This window comes from Salvelinus fontinalis, chromosome 1 (assembly GCF_029448725.1).
Source record: "Salvelinus fontinalis isolate EN_2023a chromosome 1, ASM2944872v1, whole genome shotgun sequence".
Taxonomy (NCBI): Eukaryota; Metazoa; Chordata; class Actinopteri; order Salmoniformes; family Salmonidae; genus Salvelinus; species Salvelinus fontinalis.
The window spans coordinates 50,488,423-50,501,025 of NC_074665.1; the positions used below are offsets into that span (position 1 = coordinate 50,488,423).

The 12,603-nt window shown below is 42.1% G+C and overlaps 1 protein-coding gene across 2 annotated transcripts; it reads right to left on the reverse strand.

Moving 5' to 3' along the window:
- Positions 1-1,275: 1,275 nt before the first annotated feature.
- LOC129857247 (uncharacterized) lies at positions 1,276-11,583 on the reverse strand. Of its 2 annotated transcripts, XR_008759891.1 has the most exons (3): positions 11,037-11,583; positions 7,784-7,861; positions 1,276-1,475 (listed from the first exon to the last, which is right to left on the reverse strand). XR_008759891.1 is itself a non-coding variant. In XM_055925301.1 (2 exons), exon 2 carries the CDS (start codon positions 6,650-6,652, stop codon positions 4,619-4,621), a length of 2,034 nt encoding a protein of 677 aa, XP_055781276.1. In that variant the 5' UTR covers positions 6,653-7,861; positions 11,037-11,315; the 3' UTR covers positions 4,110-4,618. The 2 variants fall into 2 exon arrangements, 1 of the variants encoding a protein (XP_055781276.1); XM_055925301.1 differs by lacking the exon at positions 1,276-1,475 and having other exon boundaries at positions 4,110-7,861; positions 11,037-11,315.
- Between the last annotated feature and the right edge of the window lie 1,020 nt (positions 11,584-12,603).

A 12,603-nucleotide genomic window follows, 5' to 3' on the forward strand; every position in this document is an offset into this window, starting at 1 on the left:
ATTTGGAACGCCAGGTGTGGCACGTCGTTTCCAGTTGTTCCTGGGCATTCTGAAGAAAGTCTCCAACACACCAGGATTGATGAAACACAAGCAATCGGAGTGTTTAGTTATATGCGCCATCTTCTGCTGCATCGTCAGTCTGATGTTCTACCTCCTCAATTATCGGAAAATAAGCTGGTCCCATTCTCGACAGCCGAGACGTTCACTGTCTGTTGGTAGAGGTAGGCATCTCCAGCAACTGCAACACCAGTCGCTGTGCATTCTGGGAAGAGCCTGTGTTTCCTCGACATCTGCTCACTCATTTCTCTCAGTCAGTCTGCAAATGAAACTCGGCCTCAGAATAATCCATCTCAAACCAATATGGCACAAGAGTACCTTTCTGAAAATAAGGCAGGTTTCCAATTCCCTCTTCCTTCTTAGTCTGACATTCTTCACTGTAATTAGATTTGACAATTGTTTACATCCTTCAACCACACCCACCTAGGAAGTCCCGACCTTGGTCAAAAACAACAAAATACATTGGTAAAAATTAGCATACTAAAATAAGTTAGATGAAAAATCGTGCAGAGAAAGTCATTAAAAGGACTATTGGGGTCATGGGAGAGTGTTGTGTTTGGGAGGTATTTATGATGGACTTTGATATATGGTTTCTATGGGGAAGGCAGGGGTAGAATCAGCTTATTACCTACATCTAAATACTCAAGCAATGGACATAAAAACTGTCTGCAGAACTGACAAACAGCCAGGAATTGTTATAAAGGGCCCAGAAGTGTTTTTGGGTGAACTTTCCCTTTAAATGAATAATGAGTCACTTTTAATAATTCATTTGCATATAAAAAGGCAGTGTCTGTGTGGGTGGCAGAGACAGATCAGAGTAGGCCTGCTAGCAGAACCTGAGAGAGAGAGATTTCATTTTGGTTTATCATCTATTCCACTTGCTTTGGCAATGTAAATATGTTATCCATGTTAATAAAGCCCTTTGAATTGAGAGAGAGAGACATCTCTCTGCATACGTCATGACTGAGTGTGTGTGTGTGTCAGCTGAGCTATCAGGCGAATGCTAGCTAGCAGGTGTGAGTGGACAGGGGGAGAGGGTTAAGGCCCCTCAGGTGGAAAATGGGCTTCAGACACTCAGTGATCTGAGAGATGTGTGCATATGCAAGCATGAGCATGAGTACAAACAAACACACAGACGGGCATGCATTCAATCACCCACGCATACTTTACATACCAGTACGCAGCCACCCACACAAATAACTCCCATACGCAGCGGATTCACTTACAAATCTCACACAAATAATGCTACCCCCACACAATGTGCACAGACACACGCCCATTATTCATGCCAATTGCTGTGTAACAGATCAGTGTTGTGGACAGTGTGTGTGTGTACACTTACTGGAGCTGTTTTGAGGCCATTCTGGTCACAGTATTTCCTCCTTTCATACTTATCCCGGATGAAGAACTCCACTGCTCTGAGATCAGGGGTTAATGAATAACACTGTGGTACACACACACACACACACACACACAGAGACACCAACAGACACAGCACACGCTCCAGTGGCATTATTGTATTATGGCTTGGGGGTAGAAACTTTGATCATAACCCAATAGCACCGCTACTGAACCAGGAGGAAGAGTGGAGGGAGAGAGAAGAGAGATGGAACTAGAAGAGGTGATGGATAGGGGGCAGAGAAGGAGGATAACAGGAGGCAAAAAGGTGAGAGGATGGAATGGCGTGAGGAATAGGGGAGAAGCGAGAGACAGGGGAGGAAAGGAGGAAAGAAAAGGAGAGACTGAAATTCACAATGCGGAACAACAAGAGAAAAAGGAGCACACTGTCAGAGCAGCAGGAAAAATACAGACCCTTGACAAAAAGTGTGTGAATCTATTTAGGTGCTTCTACTGTAGGCACATCTTTATTCACGCTGGAATTTATATGAGATGATTCAGAAGCCAGGGCAGCGTGTGTGTGTGTGTGTCAAGACAAATAGAAGGAAACTATCTGACAGAGAAGTAAAAGAAGAGGAGGAGATGGGAAAGATGGGAGCGAAGAAAAGAAAGACCGACAAAGGAACCATGAAAAAGGAATGGCGCTTCATCAACACAAGAATTTGAAGGACAACTTGAAAGCGAAGCAACACACAGCCATACATTTTAAAACACTCCAACTACCCACACAGTGAATATACTGTACATAGGCCTACATATTCTTTCTACCTCTATGCCTTTGAGCTACCGTCAGACCTAGCAGTAGCCACCAAAAACTGCCGACCACACCAAAACAAAAGCTGGATATCAGATACAGTGGGGCAAAAAAGTATTTAGTCAGCCACCAATTGCGCAAGTTCTCCCACTTAAAAAGATGAGAGGCCTGTAATTTTCAACTTCAACTATGACAGACAAAATGAGAAAAAAAATTCCAGAAAATCACATTGTAGGATTTTTAATGAATTTATTTGCAAATTATGGTGGAAAATAAGTATTTGGTCACCTACAAACAAGCAAGATTTCTGGCTCTCACAGACCTGTAACTTCTTCTTTAAGAGGCTCCTCTGTCCTCCACTCGTTACCTGTATTAATAGCACCTGTTTGAACTTGTTATCAGTATAAAAGACACCTGTCCACAACCTCAAACAGTCGCACTCCAAACTCCACTATGGCCAAGACCAAAGAGCTGTCAAAGGACACCAGAAACAAAATTGTAGACCTGCACCAGGCTGGGAAGACTGAATCTGCAATAGGTAAGCAGCTTGGTTTGAAGAAATCAACTGTGGGAGCAATTATTAGGAAATGGAAGACATACAAGACCACTGATAATCTCCCTCGATCTGGGGCTCCACGCAAGATCTCACCCAGTGGGGTCAAAATGATCACAAGAACGGTGAGCAAAAATCCCAGAACCACACGGGGGGACCTAGTGAATGACCAGCAGAGAGCATGGACCAAAGTAACAAAGCCTACCATCAGTAACACACTACGCCACCAGGGACTCAAATCCTGCAGTGCCAGACGTGTCCCACTGCTTAAGCCAGTACATGTCCAGGCCTGTCTGAAGTTTACTAGAGAGCATTTGGATGATCCAGAGGAAGATTGGGAGAATGTCATATGGTCAGATGAAACCAAAATATAACTGGTAAAAGTATAACTGGTAAACTGGTAAAAAAAATAATTGGAAAAAACTCAACTCGTTGTGTTTGGAGGACAAAGAATGCTGAGTTGCATCCAAAGAACACCATACCTACTGTGAAGCATGGGGGTGGAAACCTCATGCTTTGGGGCTGTTTTTCTGCAAAGGGACCAGGACGACTGATCCGTGTAAAGGAAAGAATGAATGGAGCCATGTATCGTGAGATTTTGAGTGAAAACCTCCTTCCATCAGCAAGGGCATTGAAGATGAAACGTGGCTGGGTCTTTCAGAATGACAATGATCCCAAACACACCGCCCGGGCAACGAAGGGGTGGCTTCGTAAGAAGCATTTCAAGGTCCTGGAGTGGCCTAGCCAGTCTCCAGATCTCAACCCCATAGAAAATCTTTGGAGGGAGTTGAAAGTCTGTGTTGCCCAGCAACAGCCCCAAAACATCACTGCTCTAGAGGAGATCTGCATGGAGGAATGGGCCAAAATACCAGCAACAGTGTGTGAAAACCTTGTGAAGACTTACAGAAAACGTTTGACCTCTGTCATTGCCAACAAAGGGTATATAACAAAGTATCGAGATAAACTTTTGTTATTGACCAAATACTTATTTTCACCATAATTTGCAAATATATTCATTAAAAATCCTACAATGTGATTTTCTGGATGTTTTTTCCTCATTTTGTCTGTCATAGTTGAAGTGTACCTATGATGAAAATGACAGGCCTCTCTCATCTTTTTAAGTGGGAGAACTTGCACAATTGGTGGCTGACTAAATACTTTTTTGCCCCACTGTATGTTAGAGAACTATCTTGAAACAAGCCGACGGTGTGAATTCAGTCCGAGTTTGAACAGGAACAGATGTCATTAAGAACACACAGCTGTCCTCGTTACCAGAACAGCAGGCGAACCAGATACCATGCTGTCATGCTGCGTTATAACCATGCACTCAAAAGGTGCTGTGTCCAAATGTGTGTCTCATCATAATATTGGTTCCAAAGTGAATTGGGAAATGGAACTGTGTTTTGTCGAGTAGGGTGGTGGTACAAATACAAAAAGGCACTCGCACATCTGAGCAATCTTATTTGCAGGTGCATGGCATCAATTGGACAAGATGAAGGAAAAGGAAACCGCACACTGCTCTTGATAGTATCACCGATATTTAATAAGCTTACGTATCGGCCACACGGCCTTCGTCAGAGCTTTTGGGATTTTTTTGAAAGTTGCACCCTTATGTAGACCTGGCTCCACCCACATCCGTTCTACACATCGAAGGGGGTTGGAAGCAAAGGAAAATAAATAAGTGCTACCAAATATAACAATGTGCATTTCATAACTCATACAAAAGTGTATAAATAAGGCGTATTGAACACTTCTGTATAATCACAATGAGGACATAGCAAGTTCATTAGTCATTGGGTACATCATATGAAAAACGTCAGAATAATCTACAAGAGACACACATTTCATGTTCCAATTCACAGCATAACATTCAAAGGCATTTCATCATTAAGTCCTTTTGGAAACAATGTCTGGAGGGTGAAAATCCAAAAACATTCTCTTTTACTCAGAGTATTATTAATATCACCTCCCCTGTCTGATATCTTAACTTTCTCTATGCCACAAAATCTAAAGGTGGAAATGTCATGCTTCATGTCATTGAAATGTACAGCGACTGGATACTCCCTGTCGTTTCTCCTGATTGAACTTTTGTGTTCACTAATTCTCTGTTTAAGAGAGCGGGTGGTTTTACCGACATAACAGAGCCCACATGGACATTTAATAATGTAAATAACATGGGTGGTGGAACACGTAATAATGTCATTTATTTGGAACCTTTTTCCTGTGTGTGGGTGACAGAAATATTGACACTTCATCATGTTGTTGCACTGTGCGCATCCTCTGCATTTATAGCTACCATTTGGTAGAGGGCGTAAAAGTGCTTGGCTAATTTTCTTAAGTGGCTGGCAGTTGGCATGAACCAATTTATCGCGTAAATTGCGACCTCTCCTATACACAATACGTGGTGGATATTTAAATTCAGCCGGCAAAGCTGGGTCCGATGATAAAATATGCCAGTGTTTCTTGACCACCTCTCCCACTTTTCGCGAATTCAAAGTATATGTAGTTGTGAACATTACGGAGTGTTCTGTAGCTTTAGCGGGTCTTTTTTGTAGCAGTTCATCTCGTGTTTTTTCCAATGCCAAGTTATGAGCTTCATCCACACATTGTGACGAATAGCCTCTTTTAAGAAACCTCATGCGCATCTCCGCTGCTTTTTCTAGATAATCATCTGTGGAGTGGCATATACGGCGCAGTCTAAAAAATTGGCTTCTTGGAAGTCCTCTTTTTAATGGCTCAGGGTGGAAGCTGTCACCCTGTAATAGAGTATTTCTGTCCGTTTCTTTTCTATATAGACTTGTAAACAAGGTTCCATTTGATTTCTCAATCCACATATCGAGATAATGAACACGTTTAGTGTCACGTTCAATAGTGAATTTGAGATTAGGGTCAATGTCATTGAGTAGTGCCATAAACTCTGACAGTTCTTCTTCGGTTCCTACCCATATACAAAAAATGTCATCAATATATCGATACCACTTAAGGACTTTATTCAAAAATGGATTCTCGTTTTCATTATTAACAAAACGTTCTTCAAAAAGACCCATATAGAGGTTGGCATAGCTCGGAGCAAATGTAGAGCCCATCAATGTTCCATTCGTTTGGAGGTAGTATTCATCATCAAACCTGAAATAGTTGTACGTCAAAACATATTCAGCCAACTCTAGAATGAAGTTTGTTGGTGGATATTCATTAGTATCTCTGTCTCCCAAATAGTGTGCTAGTGCTGCCAGCCCCCCCACATGGGGAATGCTGGTATAAAGACTCTCGACGTCTAATGTGACCAAAATACAGTCTTCTTTTAAACCCGTTATTGGTGAGATCTTGTTTATGAAGTCTATAGAGTCCTTTACATATGATGGCAATGATTGCACATGAGATTTAATAAAAGAGTCTACAAAGTTTGACAATGGCTCTAGCATTGAGCCTATTCCTGCAACCACTGGTCTGCCTGGATAGTTGCCTTGTTGTGTTTTAGGTTTGTGTAATTTCGGTAAAATGTATAAGCATGGACGTATGGCACATTTGCAACAAAGATATTCATATTCAGGTTTTGAGATAAGGTTGTTTAATAGGGCTTGCTCCAAATTAGAGCAAATATCCCTTTGGAACACCTGTGTGGGATCAACACTCAGTTTTCTATAGAAACGTTCATTGCTGAGTTGTCTCTGAATTTCTTCTTTATATTTGTCATAGTCTAAAACAACCACAGCACCACCCTTGTCTGCAGGTTTTATAACCAAAGATGAATCTTTCATTAATTCTTTGAGTGCCAGTTCTTCTGTTCTCGTGAGATTCTTCTGAATATGTTTTGTTTGTCTTGTATATACTGACATGGCTTCTTGTTCGACTAACCTACAATAGGTATTAATCGAGGAGTTGTTAACCATAGGACAGAATTTGCTTTTGGGCTTAAAATGGGTGCCAGTTCCTTGATGTGTTACTAGGCCCGAATCAGTGTTGTGTGAAAACACATGCTTAAGTTTAATCTTGCGAAAGAATTTAAACAGATCTACTTTCGTATCGAATGGTTTATCTGTACATGTAGGTACAAAAGAGAGGCCCTTAGATAAGACTGAGACTTGAGCGTCAGTAAGGTCTTTTTTGGAGAGGTTAATTACCGCATCCCGCTGTAGCTCCGTGTCCACGGCCTGTGTTCCTGGTCTCCTCTTCGACCGCTTACCTCTCCTGCATCGTTTCTTTTCTTTCGTGGAGCCCTCTGTTGCTTCCGGGCTAAAAAAACGGACTGTGTGCCATGGAAGCTGGAGTCACTGTCTGTAGGGAATTCGCTCTCGGTGGATGCCTCTGTGTCCAAGTTTCCATGTCCTCCCGCTGCTGCGTATCTGCGTCCCCCGATCAGCGGTGCGTCCCTCCGTCGGCCTCTGCGTGCTCCTGTCCTTGGGCCTTCCCATGCGTACACCTGGTTTAGCTGGTAATCTTCTGTGTCTCGCTGGTATTTCCTGATTTTTGTTGCTTGTAGAGAGTCTCTGTATTTCCCAATTGACTGCTTGATCGTGTCGTCTATGGTTGTAAAATTAGGGCCTAGAATTTCCTTCATTATAGCCTCATGTTCGCTAATCTTAACTTCAACTTCTTTCACTTCCTTTGACACATGTTCCACGATAAGTAGCATTAAATCTAATGAGCATTTGTTGAGTATTTCACCCCATTGCTGAACAAAAGTTTTGTCGTTATTACCTATAGTAGGCTCCTTCTGTATTCTCAGTCCTCTTGGAATGCGCTTGTTGCGCCAATACTCACTAAGAGTGGTGCCATGCAGGAACAAACGTGTTTCTTTCTCTCGAAGTCTCTGAAGTTGGATTTTGAGTTCGACAGTCGAGCGTGGAACTGGGTTGTCCATGTTGGAGGTAGGAAAAAGAATCTTGTTTGCGTCTTCTTGTGTGAATGAAAGGGTACTCACACAATGCGTGGTAAGTGAGTTGAGTAGGGTGGTGGTCAAATGCAGATGCACACAGAGGGATTGATTATTATAACTACACACGCGCACACAAAAAGGATACTGGTCTGTCTGTGGCCGTCTGAAGTTGTCTGGGAGGAGGGCTCATACAGTTGTTTGGCCTTGGTGTTCCCCATGTCCACTATACTCCACACACACACACACACACACACACACACACACACACACACACACACACACACACACACACACACACACACACACACACACACACACACACACACACACACACACACACACACACACACACACACACACACACGGAGAGCGATCTTAAAGTCTTCAATATATCATAACAGTAACACTTTACTTGACACTGTCATAACATGTCATAGCCATGCAATATGTCATAACAGCTGACAACCTGTTATATGATCATAACACCGTCATTACATATATTTAGACCTGTTGTGACAGTGTTATTCTATAGCTGTTATGACCCCCTACATAAGGTTTACAATATGCGTTATCATTTTAGCAGTGACACAAGCACTATCCTTTATGAATCTTGCAGGAAGGTTATCCAGCCCAGTTGTTTTGTTTGTGCTCATTAAGCATAGTAGATTAGAAACATTGTCCTCGGTTACCATACACAGCACAACAACAAAAAAAGTGATACCTTTGCTATGGTAAAAGTTGTTAATGAAAGACTGGCCATAGTGTCCAGAGCAGGTAGGTAACTTCTTAACCAGAGATGAGGTTATATTGGTAAAAAATGTGTTAAAATATTTTGCAACCTTTGCTTGGTCATAATATAAAACATCATCAATATCCAGGCCAACAGTATTTTACCTTATGGGGAGTTTGAGCCAATGTCCTTTAAAATGATCCACAGTTTGAGACACTGATGTAAGTTGTCATTAACGGCGTCTATATAATGTTGGAATTAGGCCTTATCCATTTTGTATCTTGCCTGGTTTCTACAGTTAATATAAACATCATAATCTTCTTGTAGATTTGTCCTTCTAAATCTGGCCAGGTGGCGATCCGTTTTCCTTATGAGGTCTAAGATCTCGGAAGTGATCCATTTCCCCGACCGCTGTTTTTGATTCAAATTTGATTTATCGGAGCCAGAGAGTTACCTTGGCTTTCTTGGGTACAGGAACAATGGTGGACATCTTGAAGCAGTGTCATAATATATGGTCACAACAGGTGTAAATATATAGGTTATGAGAGTGTTATGACCATACTACGACAGGTTATGACAAGTTATGTCAGCTGTTATGACCTATGACATGGTTATGGCCGTGTGATAATTTATGACACTGTGTGTCAAGTAAAGTTACCATCATTTAACACATCTCTAGCTTAATAATGCATTACATGCGTCGTTACACACCATTTCAGCAATAGATGACACCCACCATCTCAGATTATCTACAGGAACGATTTCTGAACAACGTTGAAGGAACGCTAATCTTATTTAATTTGATCGCTGAGAAATTAGGCTAATTGATTGCATCCAAATTGGCCCTTTTTATTTATAGCAGGGGTGTCAAATTCAATATACTTTAAAATGACCAAAACCAAATCAAACACTAGCTAATAATCACTAAACAGTCAGGGAGCATCAAAAATACAAAAAACATTGGATAGAGGACTCTTTTTGAGAGAAAAAAAGAAAGAAGGAAATAACACATTTTCAGTTTGGCCTTCCGGACCTCGTTGAACACCAAATGTGGCCATTGGGGCAAAATTTGTTCAACACAAATTATTTATAGAATTCACATAATATTCAATAAATATAGTACCCGCCATCCAATTTGGACCAAAGGTCTTCCTACCATTGAGTAAAACATGAGGAAGGCAATAAAATTGTATGAAGCCACCCACAAAACGCCACACCAATCCCATCGCAACAACCAGTACACAGTATCAGTTCTTTATGTCTGACAAGTAATATGGATCTGCGGCGTGAACTATTGCTTCTTCATCCTATGTAATGTATCCCCTGTGAAGCTGGTGATGTTTTTCCCCCCTGTTCAGAGAAATGTGTCATTTAAATGACTTGTATTTAAAAAATATATATATTAAGTGTGAAAGTGCCAGGTTTTGCCCACTGCTGCCTTTTATACATTTTGCTAGTCTCTTGTGTTAATTAAATGGAATACAACATCTTCTTTGCAACTTTGGGTAGAAAACACAGGGACACATACAACCCATTTTCATCATGAGCAAAAGCTATTGGTTTTCTACCCAAAGTTGCAAAGACAATGTCGTGATCCATTTAATAAACACAAGAAACCAGCAAAATGGATAAAGGGTGTGGCAGTTGCAGGAACAGCAGCATCTAGCGGGCAAAATCTGTTACTTTCACACTAATTTATGGTAAATAATTTTTCTGAACTGGGGGAAAAAAGTGACATTACCCGGTTCACAGGGAATACATAACATAAGATGAAGTAATAGCCTACTCCAAGCCTCAGCTCCATACTTCTTGTTAGACATAGAGAACTGATACTGTATACTGGCTGTTGGATTGGGATTGGCGTGGGGGGTCCGTGGGTGGCTTTTGATCATTTTTAGTGGATTCCTCATCTTACTCACAAAGAATTATGGTCCAAATAGGATGTTAGGATTCATATAATCTTCAATAAATATAGTACCTATCAATTAAAAAAATACAATTAGGATGCAATCAATTAGCTTAATTTCTCAGAGATCAAATTATACTTAAATAAAATAATCGTATCTGTATTGAACTACAGAAACAATTTCAGCACAATTTCAGATGGTGGGTGTTGAAATCCTCTTGTGCTTTTGAGGTAAAATGACTCGCATTCAAATGGAGGGCAAGGTCTTCAAAACAAATGGAATGAATAGAAACTGAAAAAGTCAAAACCTGACTGCTTTGAAATGTTATACTTACATTCTAGGCAGTTTGTACTTGGTAATGACACACGCGCACACACACGATGGCACCCGGAAACCACACACACACACACACACAAGACAGATGAGGATGATGGCGTTGGGAGGAGGAATGAAAGAGCTGGAGTTGGAATAATCATCCATCAGGAAATAATTAGGGTTAGCAATTAACATTGAGAGAGACTCACACTATCTATCCCCACAGATAACAGCTATGCACTCTCTTCAATAAACCACAGATAGGCCTACATTTTCCGTTTGCGTGCACAATTATTTTATTTTCCCACCCCCTCACAAATATACACACACACCCCCCCATCGGTCTTACTCACACTGCCTCACATCCTCCCATACTGAACACTCCCAAAACTACCCACAGACCACACTGTCCGTCACACACCCCCATACACGTTTTCCCATGTTACCTGGATCTGTTCTGGGGTCCATTGGTCCAGGTTGACAGATTTGTCTAAGGAGATATGGATGCCCAGGTTCCAGCATATACACATGAAGATCCCCAGGTTCCATGATGCCCACAGCGGACCTACACAGACGCACATAAACTCAGCAAAAAAAATAAACGTCCTCCCACTGTAAACAGCGATTATTGTCAGCAAACTTAACATGTGTACATATTTGTATGAACATATCAAGATTCAACAACTGAGACATAAACTGAACAAGTTCCACAAACATGTGACTAACAGAAATTGAATAATGTGTCCCTGAACAAAGGGGGGGATCAAAATCAAAGTAACTGTCAGTATCTGGTGTGGCCACCAGCTGCATTAAGTACTGCAGTGCATCTCATCCTCATGGACTGCACCAACTTTGCCAGTTCTTGCTGTGAGATGTTACCCCACTCTTCCAACAAGACACCTGTAAGTTCCCAGACATTTCTGGGGGGGAATGGCCCTAGCCCTCACCCTCCGATCCACAGGTCCCAGATGTGCTCAATGTGATTGAGATCCGGGCACATTGCTGGCCATGGCAGAACACCATGGCAGAACACTGACATTCCTGTCTAGCAGGAAATCACGCACAGAACGAGCAGTATGGCTGGTGGCATTGTCACCACATGAGGGAGGAGTACCACATGAGGGAGGAGGATGTCTTCCCTGTAATGCACACCGTTGAGATTGCCTGCAATGAAAACAAGCTCAGTCCAATGATGCTGTGACACACCGCTCCAGAGCACAGGACTCGGTGTAATGCTCATTCCTTCGACGATAAACGCGAATCCGACTCGTCAGTGAAGAGCCCTTTTAACCAGTCCTCTCTGGTCCAGCGAAGGTGGGTTTGTGCCCATAGTCAACATTGTTGCCGGTGATGTCTGGTGAGAACCTGTCTTGCAACAGGCCTACAAGCCCTCAGTCCAGCCTCTATCAGACTATTGCGGACAGTCTGAGCACTGACGGAGGGATTGTGCATTCCTGGTGTAACTCGGGCAGTTGTTGTTGCCATCCTGTACCTGTCCCACAGGTGTGATGTTCGGACGTACCGATCCTGTGCAGGTGTTGTTACATGTGGTCTGCGACTGCGAGGATGATCAGCTGTCCGTCCTGTCTCCCTGTAGCGTTGTCTTAGGAGTCTCACAGTAAGGACAATGCAATGTATTGCCCTGGCCTCATCTGCAGTCCTCGTGCCTCCTTGCAGCATATCTAAGGCACGTTCATGCAGATGAGCAGAGACCCTGAGCATCTTTCTTTTTGTGTTTTTTAGAGTCAGTAGAAAGGCCTCTTTAGTGTCCAAAGTTTTCATAACTGTGAGCTTAATTGCCTACCGTCTGTAAGCTGTTAGTGTCTTAATGAACATGCACCTGTGAAACGGTCATTCATTGGTTGTGGTTCATTGAACAAGCATGGGAAACAGTGTTTAAACCCTTTACAATGAAGATCTGTGAAGTTATTTGGATTTTTACGAATTATCTTTGAAAGACAGCGTCCTGAAAAAGGGCCGTTTCTTTTTTTGCTGAATTTAGTAAATGTTCTG

Bases quoted from the DNA above. Each gene is read 5' to 3' on its own strand.
- LOC129857247 (XM_055925301.1), bottom strand. From the start codon at position 6,652: ATGGTTAACAACTCCTCGATTAATACCTATTGTAGGTTAGTCGAACAA.